Source organism: Xiphophorus couchianus, chromosome 2 (assembly GCF_001444195.1).
Source record: "Xiphophorus couchianus chromosome 2, X_couchianus-1.0, whole genome shotgun sequence".
NCBI lineage: Eukaryota > Metazoa > Chordata > Actinopteri > Cyprinodontiformes > Poeciliidae > Xiphophorus > Xiphophorus couchianus.
Window position 1 is genome coordinate 4581548 of NC_040229.1, and position 10594 is coordinate 4592141.

General features: G+C 45.7%; 2 protein-coding genes and 1 long non-coding RNA gene across 4 annotated transcripts in view; 1 reads left to right on the forward strand and 2 right to left on the reverse strand.

The window, feature by feature from the left end:
* Window positions 1-1273, reverse strand: part of elmo3 (engulfment and cell motility 3) — a 20448-nt gene extending 19175 nt beyond the window's left edge. For both annotated transcript variants that reach the window (XR_003597104.1, XM_028030124.1), the window contains exon 1: window positions 1137-1273. The gene's annotated coding sequence lies outside the window, so the exon portion shown is untranslated. The remainder of the gene's footprint in view (window positions 1-1136) is intronic.
* Window positions 1-2841, forward strand: part of LOC114152406 (uncharacterized) — a 5167-nt gene extending 2326 nt beyond the window's left edge. The window contains exons 2-3 of the long non-coding RNA XR_003597114.1: window positions 1072-2439; window positions 2719-2841. This is a non-coding gene — a long non-coding RNA (uncharacterized LOC114152406). The remainder of the gene's footprint in view (window positions 1-1071; window positions 2440-2718) is intronic.
* Window positions 2842-2882: 41 nt separating this feature from the next.
* Window positions 2883-10230, reverse strand: e2f4 (E2F transcription factor 4). Its single transcript, XM_028030199.1, has 11 exons — window positions 9753-10230; window positions 7719-7828; window positions 7135-7296; window positions 6315-6358; window positions 6179-6243; window positions 5924-6109; window positions 5262-5358; window positions 4697-4828; window positions 4565-4612; window positions 4421-4465; window positions 2883-3606 (listed from the first exon to the last, which is right to left on the reverse strand). The coding sequence occupies exons 1-11, from the start codon at window positions 9915-9917 to the stop codon at window positions 3491-3493; spliced, it is 1170 nt and encodes a 389-aa protein (XP_027886000.1). The 5' UTR covers window positions 9918-10230; the 3' UTR covers window positions 2883-3490.
* Between the last annotated feature and the right edge of the window lie 364 nt (window positions 10231-10594).

Sequence of the window (10594 nt, forward strand, 5' to 3'; positions counted from 1 at the left end):
CATGGGGGCTAGCCACAGGTGTAGCCTGGGGGGGAAATGTTCAAAGTGTCCCACCAGCAGATTTTTGTAAAAAACATCAAGTCGTTTCTTGACATTAATCACGTTTCAGTCAGAATGTGATCAGACGTCAGGTTCCCCGGGTTCTCCTCTATGACACCTGATCCAGGTTCTGGTTCTGATGGGTTTCAAGGTCTTCCTTTCCACTGTGGCCACATGCTTGCTGAGGAGGAACGAGCCAGACCAATGAACTGGGATGAACTGGACTGACTAACTAAACTGGATCTCAGTTTAAACGGGGAGGTTCTGCTTCATTAAACCCAGGAGGAGCAGGAGGGTTGGAGCTGCCTGACATTCCTAACCTGACACACACACACAAACACACACCCTGACACACACACACACACACACACACCCTGACACACACACACAAACACACACACCCTGACACACACACACACACACACACCCTGACACACACACACAAACACACACCCTGACACACACACACACACACACACCCTGACACACACACACAAACACACACACCCTGACACACACACACACACACACACCCTGACACACACACACACACACACACCCTGACACACACACACACACACACACCCTGACACACACACACACACACACACCCTGACACACACACACACACACACACCCTGACACACACACACACACACACACCCTGACACACACACACACACACACACACCCTGACACACACACACACACACACACACCCTGACACACACACACACACACACACCCTGACACACACACACAAACACACACACCCTGACACACACACACAACACACACACCCTGACACACACACACACACACACCCTGACACACACACACACACACACCCTGACACACACACACACACACACACCCTGACACACACACACACACACACACCCTGACACACACACACTCTAACCAGAGCACTTCACTCAGACAGGAGCTGGAAGAACCAAACTCAGCTGAAAGTTACCAGATTGTGACCTTTCACCTCTCTGCCCCCCTGCCTTCCTCCGTGTTTCTGTCCAGAACTTTATTGTCCATCCAGCAGCGAGCAGAACCGGGTTCTGGCGGCTCGGTTCGGCTCCTCTTACCTGCTCTGAAAACTTCTGCTGTCCTACGGGAACCGCCGCGGTCACTCGGAGAACATCGGAGCCGCTCCTTGGCTTTTCCTCCGGGCGGAACCAGACGGGTCTGGAAAGCTGGACCTGCCAACCGAACCAACACGGAACCGACGGGAAGCTCCAGAACCCCCGTCTTCTGGGATTACTAACGGGTCAAAAAGTTCCGGGTTGGCAGCAGTCGAGCACTTCACTTTGGGTCGGTCTGGGTGTTAACTGCAGGATTACGGTGCCGTTTCCGGTTTAGGGTTTTCACAATAAAAGTGGACTAACTCAGGATCTAAATCTGAATAAAAACAGGATGACCGGTCCGATTATTTTACTGCAATAGAAACAGACTCACTGAACAAGGCCTGCATGGTTTGATTCTCTCAGTTTATAACAATAAAGTGCTTTTAATATTTCTTCACTCTTTAATGTTGAAGTTCAATAATAAAATCAGAAATAAAAAAATCAGAGAAGCCAAATACTGCACCCGTTAAGAGTATTACTACTTCATCAGATTTTACTCCACTAAAAGTGAAAACAAAAAGTATTTGGCAAAAAGGCGACTGATCAGAGTCATTACTAATATTATATTAGTCTTAAAAGTATTTTTAAGACTAAGACGGGCTTTTGATTAAATGAGTTACATTTATACAATAAATGTAACTCATTTCTACCGACCTCTGCATAAAATGCATTTAAATCACTAGAGGTTTATTATTATATATTATATATATTGATATGGTAAAAATGCAACAGATATGCGGTTCACATAAACATATTGTGCTGTCCTTATTAAAATGTATAAAGTAGTTTTTGAGGAAAGGAAAAAGAACCAAGTAATAAAACATTATTCTAGTCATTTATGCTGATATTCCAACGCACATTTAGAAAGCAGCTTTACTTTGTAAGAAACTTTGACAACAGATTTAGTTTATAACGAGCTTGATCACTGCTGCCCCCTGCTGGTATTTATTTATTTTTTTCTTTTTAAAAAAATCAAGAAAAAAATATAATCCGAGTTAAAAAAAACGATGCAAGAGAAGAAAAAGCTTAATGGTGTTTTCAATAATCGGGTTTCCATAGAAACCGCGCTGCTTGTCCTGACACGGTTCTGAATGTTTATATGAACTTTATTCCGTCAATAAAGTAAAACAGTCCAGCTGTTTCAATGGGATCAGTTGGTGTAAACGCTTCCGGTTCTGTTCCTGGTCGGATCCACTCACCGATACCGCTGATGATCAGAACCCGGATCCATTACAACCCAGAACTCAGTCAGAACCAGAGTGAGGTAGTAATGAGTAACTTTTGGAAAGTACCGTAGCTACTTTTAGGAGTATTTTTACTACCTGTAGCTTCACCGCCTGAATAAACTTGTTTTCACAAAAAGTCACCAGACCTGCAGTTTGTTTTAGTTGCATATTTTAAAAACTTTCTTTGGTAATTATTTATATGATTTGTTAAAATACCAAAAATTTTACACTTTATATTTTGGTCCATCTGATGATTTAAATCTTGATGTTTTGATCAGTCTGTATGATACCTACTCGTTTTCATGCTCTCTACCCAGCAGTGGCCAGAACCCGGGTCCGTTCCAACCCAGAACCCGGCCAGAACAGAAGAACATCTCCAGAAGGATACTTTCATCCAGCAGTCCAGGAAAACGGATCTTCACTGGAGAATTACCGGAGCCATCAGAAACTTGATCCGAATCATTTGAGAAGAACCAGAGGCCAGATTTAAAAGAGTTTATGGACGAGACAGAAACATACAGAGATGAAAGGTCAGCGTTAAAACTTTATATTTATCATTATTCTGCTCAACATTACCCTGGAGGCTTCAAAAATCCCTTACAGAACCTTAAAACCCAGTCATTTTAATCTGATCACATTTTTACATGAATTTCTTGTTTGACTTGCAACTAACATTTGACTGGTTAAAATGGGAAGACTGGGAGGACTGGATTGAGACCAAGCTGCATGATTCCTGGGAACAGTTTGTCACTTTCTATGTTCCAACTGCAGAAATGATAAAGCATCGTTCGCCGCTATCACAAAATATATATTCTCTATGTACAAGGAGGACCAGGCCGGTTCGGGCCCAGAACCCGGATCTTCTGGTTCCCAGGAGACGCTCCGAGATTCTTCAGTACAAAAGGTCCACACACACACACACACACACACACATCAGTCTTTGTACACAACAATGCAAAAAATATAGTTTTGACTCTTTTTCCTTGGAAAAGCTCAAAGTTTCCGGCTGTTTTCTGTACATGGAGCTGAAGGAGGCGCAGATGGAGGCCGCAGCAGCGCCGCAGGAGGCTGAAGGCGGGCCAGACGGGGTCAGAGGTTAAGGATGGGGACGTCGAACAGGTCACAGAGGCCCTCGGTCTCGTCCAGGTTGTAGATGTAGTCATGGTCGCTGGGCGGAGGTGACAGGCGGAGGAGAGGCGAGAACACTGAGGGGGAACGGCAGAACGGTTAAAGGAGCCAGAGGTCAGAGGTCAGAACCATCTAAAATCAGAACACAGCGTCTCACAGCGAAGCAAAAACGTTTTTACATCCAGAATCCCGAAACGTTCTTTAGAAGGAAATGAAACCTGGAAAACGTTCAGGAGACAAACAGAAAATCAGAGTTCTGCTGCAAGGGCCGGGTTGCCATGGCGACGCATCGTCTGAGAACCGCCCGAAGGCGTCCGCACATCCGGGTTCTGGTTCCACCGCTGCAGGTTTCCGGCAGCTGGATCCTTCCTGGTGGTTCAGGTTCTGCAGGTCTGGACCGGTCCGTTCAGGGGAGCAACGTCCGGAGCACGCAGCCGGACCCGACCCGACCCAAAGGGCCCCATCTGTGTTCCCAGTGGGATGTTTCCCAGTATTCCCAGTGTCTCCATGCGCCAGCAGCCGCTCCTGATCTTCTCCCAGCTGAATGTGTTTCTAATTGGGCCTGAACAGAGGTCAAAGTTCATCTTGATGCAGAATATTATAAATTCTTTTGTTTGGATCAAATTTTGTCTCCTGACGTTTGAAATTCTTCCAACTTTCATTTTATTTTGAAAAACGTTTCCTGTTGGGTTCAGGCTGCGAAAGATTAAGCCGCCAAACTGACACAGCCGTTACCATGGTAACCTGCTACTGAAACGTCCGTTTTAATAATCATTATCCTGTCGATGAAGGAAAACACAACCCGATTTCTAGTTTCTGTTTCACGACTGAAAGCGTTTAGTTGGTGAGAAAGAAGACGGAGCTTCATGGAGCGTCGGAACGTCAGGATACCTTCTGACGACATCAGGTCCTCCAGCAGGTCTCCAGGCATCATCTCTGCAGGCAGAAAACAGCAGATGGTTATTAATATCAAACATTTAGAAATGGCTATGAAGATCAGACATTCAGGTTATCTGGCAGCGGAGCTGAACTCACCTTTAGTCGGGTCAAACATTTCAGAAAGCTCTTTGGGAAAATCCAAAACTGGAGAAACATCAGAGCTCAAGTCAGCCGCACACTTCAGCACATTAATCAGCATCATTATGAATAATTATCCCAGAGACTCACGCTCAGACGGATCCGACTTGACGGGCTGGAATCCGGCCGAGGAAGCAGAACCGTCCAGGGAGGCGGAGGACTGCAGCTGCTGCGGAACCGCTGCAGCACAGTCTGCCGCGGTGCTGAGCTGAGCGCTCGCATCTGAGGCCAAACACACAGAGGGAGAAATATGGAAAACACATGAAATCTAAAACATGTTTCTCAGTGGTGTTAGTTGTACTTTAAGCCAGCGGTGTCCAAAGTGCGGTTGGGGGGCCATTTCTGGCCCCAACTTTGATTCAAGAAGGAGACAAATGAGGCACGGCTGCATGGAGTGGCTGATGACGACCGAAGTTTTATTAAAAGCTCAACATTTCAAAAGACAAATAAGAGACACAAAACAAAACATTCATCTTTTAACAGCCACCCTGTATGCATTTTTAATATCATAATAACTGACTATAAAGCAGTTTTAATTCACCCAAACCTGCATTTCATTATTTTATTAAAGCTGATAACCCAAATCTAGTTTCTAATGACTGCCTCATTTAGAGAAAATCTAACATGCAAACACTCCAGTTCAAGTTTTGGTTACCTGCAGCTGCGGCGCCCGGCGTTGCTGCGGCGCCCGGCGTTGCTGCGGCGCCCGGCGTTGCTGCGGCTGGTTTTATCGCTGGACGCGGCTTGCAGAGCTGCAGGCGAGAGGAAATGTCATGTCATGCTGCTGCAGACGGATCAGATGCAACAGAAACGTTTCCATCCTTTTGTCTCTGAACCAGAAGCAGCTCGGAGTCCAACATGGCGCCACGTTTCCCCCAGCAGGATTCACCAGCAGATCCTCCACCCGACATTTATTTTACTGATTTATTCGATAAACCATCACAATTATCAATACATTATTAAAATAATCATTTAGAAGAGCAAAGCTAACAGCCAACAGCAGCAGCCCTTAGTGGAGCATCGACTGCAGCTTCTGACCCGGTTCTGACCCGGAGAGGTGGGGTTGGGATGCGATGCGTTCACTGACTCTTTCAGTCGTATGTCGGATAAAATGCGACGTTCGGCCTGCAGCCTGAGAACGCTCCGATTCCCCTGGAAGCCGAACCAATCAGGTTTATTGCTGCACAGGGTGCTGGGTTGGTCTGGGAGAGAGCTGTGGTTCTGGACCCAGAGAGGGGAAGGCCGACCCGGATCGGTCCACCGAGGGACCACAAAGACTTTTTCTAATGTATTTCCTGTCCAGTGTGAGGTGAGGACCTTTGGAGCCTGGGGGGTCGTCTGGGTCGCCGTCGGCGCCGGCAGGCTGTGCAGGATGTCATCAGGAGGCGGGACGGGCAGAACCACCGGAGCGGCGCTGGACGGGTCCTTATTGACCAGGAGAACCTCGATGGGTCCAGAGGTACTCTTCAGACGGATCTGGTACTTCCTCTGTCCATTAAGGACCTGCGCACACACACGCACACACGGTTACCCTGGCTCTGACCCGACTGGGTCATAATCATAGCTACTTACCAGTTCTGGTACAGGAACCTCCAGCTGCGTCCCAATGGGGGCCCGGATGGCCAGTAGAGTGTCCCCTGCAGGGTCAAAGGTCATGAGAGACAGCCAGCAGGTACAATGAACATAAATGTTCTCCAGACAGTTTTACCTTTAAACGCTCCACAGAGGTCTTCGTGCTTTACGTAGGCCATCGTATGAGAGCGTTAAGGTCGGTCCGAGCAACAAGCAGATAATACACTGACAGCTTTTATTCTGAAAGGTTTCCTGCTCAGGATGTTCATATTTATTATTATTATTATTAATTCTAATCTGAGGAAGCAGAGCGGAATGAAGTCGTCATCAGGACATTTGGAGGCTGATGATTCTGCTCTGCAGCAGAATCCAACTGCAGTACCACCGATCAGCACAGAGGGCAGCACTGAGACACTGCAGTACCACCGATCAGCACAGAGGGCAGCACTGAGACACTGCAGTACCACCGATCAGCACAGAGGGCAGCACTGAGACACTGCAGTACCACCGATCAGCACAGAGGGCAGCACTGAGACACTGCAGTACCACCAATCAGCACAGAGGGCAGCACTGAGACACTGCAGTACCACCGATCAGCACAGAGGGCAGCACTGAGACACTGCAGTACCACCGATCAGCACAGAGGGCAGCACTGAGACACTGCAGTACCACCGATCAGCACAGAGGGCAGCACTGAGACACTGCAGTACCACCGATCAGCACAGAGGGCAGCACTGAGACACTGCAGTACCACCGATCAGCACAGAGGGCAGCACTGAGACAGTTTTAGTGTACAGAACAAAAATTTTAACTAAAATATAAAAACTCCGTCAGAAAGAAAGATAAAACTCTAAATGTCGTTTTCAGACAGTTTATCAGCAAAACCAGCTGACTGGAGGTTTAGTTAAACTTGGTAAGCCCGGTTCCGGTGGTTCTGTTCGGGTCCAGAAGGATATGGGCTGTTCCCGGAGTCGTCGGTGACGTTCTTGATGCTCTGCTGGACCCAGACCTTCTGCTGGTCCAGCTCGTTCTCCCGCAGCGCCAGATCGTCCAGCTCGGCTTTCAGCTCCATCAGCTTGTCTGCAATCTCCCTGGTGTTGCAGCCTGGTCCCACGCCCCTTAAACGCACCATCAGCGCGTGGTCATGCAGAGACACACAGAGACGTCAGTGTCAAACTTTACCATCTAATCTATTAATGTTATTATTAATAACGTTATGTATTTCTGCTTTAACATCGTTTTCTTATTTGTCAGCGTTAGTTCTGATCTAAGTTTTTATTGTTTATTACAGTATGAGTAGAAGAATAAATAATAATTACATGAAATCATTGATGTTTTCACGGCACTGCTTTAATTCATTTTAATCTTGGTCCAACTTTTCCCTTGAAAAGCCATAAAAACATAAACCATGTTCCCTGCTGGCAGCCATGGACTGGTTGTTAACTGAAACATTTTATTCTTTTATATGACTTGATGTAATATAGTTGTTCAGTTCCAGGGGGCGCTGCAGATTCATCCAGGAGAAATGAGGGAAACTTACTTCCACTGGATGCTGTTCTTGGACTTCTTCTCGATCAGACCGATTCCCTCCAGGACGTTAGTGATGTCATAGATGCGTCGTTTCTGCCGTACGGCCAGAGTGTCTGCAGCCTGCGGAGAAAACGGGGTGTAAAGGCAGCATCATGCTCGGGCTCCCGCTTCCTTCCTTCACAGATAGAGACGACGAGCCTGTGCCGCTGCAGAGTTTCACATGTTTCTGTTCTGAATCGACTAGAACCAGCAGACCGACCCAATCGTTTCCTGAACCGGGACCCTGAGACCAAACCAGGTTTATTTCAAACGTTACAATTACAGCGTCATGTTTCTCTTCCTCCATCTTTCAGAAGCCAGAAGTGAAAGTTCTTTTCTGCTAATTCACAGTTTCAGCATAAAGCTGAGGAGAGATTTCTGCTGAAAGTGAGAGAGCACTGCTGTGCACTGCCAGTCAGCTGGCTACATCTCTCCTTCACTTATATTCAGGGGACATTCAGGGGGCAGTCGGGGGACATTTCATAAAATGATAAGTATTTACAAACAATAATGTTTAGTTAATGATTAATCTACATGTTTGTCTAGATCAGAGTGTGAAAATCAAACCAACAATAAATAAATATAATTTTATTCTAAATGCAATGTTTCCAGTCCAAGGAGCCATTTCTCAGTTGCTCTCAGTCAAATTAGCATATTCATTGATATCAACTATAGGAAATATATTATTATAAATATATTATTTTAAAAGAAAAGGGGGAAAAATCCAAAAGGAAGACAGAAATATCTTCTTGTACGAGTTGATGATATTTTGGAAGAAATATTTAGTAAAAAAAAATAAATAAAACATTGATTTAAAATATTATTAATACTTTTAGTGTCATTCTGATGTGTAAATTTAATGAAATTATTCCATTAAAAACCGATAACGCCTGGATGTGTTGTTATATTGAAAATAAAGTTTCTTTCTGCTGGAAAATCCAGGTGTCACAGTGCAAAGGTCAGTGGGAACGTGAATGTTCACAAGACAGCTAAAAATATGCAAATAGTAATAATAATAATAACAATAATAATAAGAGGCTGACCAGCAAGGACACATTTACAGCATAAGAAAAATAAGTATGTAATTATTAAAAAATAGAAACTGATTCAAAGAAATGTGCTACAGAGTGGAATAATTTGGAAAGTAAACGTTTGCAAGACATACATGAATATATAATCAGCAGATTATTTACAAATAAAAACAGCAGCAGACTTACAGAGACTGCTGGAAAAAGTGATGGTCATAAATTAATGTATATTTAAAAACGGTTCATTCAAAAATGCTTTAGTCAAAGTTGTTAAAGGGTCACAGTTTGCAGAACAGCGTAACTGTAATAATCAGTTCATTTTACCGTTTTATCCCAGTGAACATGTCTGTATGAAAGTGAGAAATTATTTTTTAAGTGACATTTAATCATGTATAAACAAACAACTAAAACTGTATTCTTCCTAGACGTTATAGCTTCACAACAACCTGCAGGTTTCTGACTTAAAGGTTAAAAAGTGAGTATTTTGTTCTTAAACCCCACAGCCTGACAGGAGCAGCTACCTGCTTTATTCCGGAGTCTGATCAGCACCAACCAGAGCTTTCAGGGTTTTAACTCTCTTAGTTTCTATGCTTTTGAGTAATTAGTGGAGAATAACGACTGAAGACGTGTCCTCCAGAGACAAAGCCTTCATCCCTGAGGAAGAGGAAACCTGCTGCTGCAGCTTCGGCTGAGGAGACAAAAGCTGACCCACTTTCCACACTTTGAATCTGCAGGGGGCAGAGCCTGACAAGTTACCCGGTGTTTTCAAACGTCACTCCGGGCTAACACCGGGATTCCGGCCCGGAAAGCTCCGACAGTCCCGCGGAACCGCGCCGGTTTGGCTCAAACGAGAAACAAAAAAAACCGCAGCTAAAGTTGAAAGCTATGAGCTAAAGTGTATAATTCATTGAAAGCAGCCTGCAGATAGCTGGAGCTAATGCTAAGGTTGTGACATGTGCTAACTGACAAAGACCCACCGCCTTCAGGTCCAGGACCCCGTCCTTCGCCTCCTGCAGCAGGGTCACAAACTTGGTGGTGAGCAGGCCCAGGCTCTTCTCGTGCCGGCTCGGGGTCTGCGGCTGAAGCGAGTCCCCGGGAGTCCCCGGGTCGCCTCGGCTACAGGCCGACTCCAGCTCCATCATCGCTGGGTACAAGCTCTGCCGTTCTTCCCCGACAATATTCAGCCAGCGAGTCCAGGAGCGGCACGCCGGACGACCAGCAGAAGCCCGGACGGTGTGGCGGTGTTTGTTGGGTCGGTATGGCCCGGATCTCCGCGGATCACTCCGTAAAACCGAGCCGAACAAGCTGCGGACTGTAATTCAATGAGCAGTCGGTAGAGAGCCGTTGGCCACGCGAGGAATGACGGGACGGTTCAATCCGCTGGGGGCCGACCGCCAATACTTCCCCCGAGCTGAAAGCGTGGAGCTAAACAACGGGAAATTGCGGAATACATATAAAACGCTAATCTAAAAAATATGTTTTTATGACATAAAATACCCATGAAACTGAACAGTTTTGAAGATGAGTTTTTTATGAGTGAGAAAATGCATTCTTCGCCCTGGCAGAGTTGCAGAGTTTACCGCGAACCCTTATTCACCCAAAACTTGAAGAAACTCCAGTTGGAACGCGCAACGTATGAAAAAGCACGCATGCGCAAATATGCTAAATTATGTCAGACTGGCAGGGCTATTTATAGAATATAAAACGAGCATTTTTATGCTAACATAAACATGTTCTTCCTTCCAGACACTAAATGTACATAGTTTATATGACAGCAGCACAAAGTACTGCACTTTTGTGAAGCGCAGGGAAATGATTC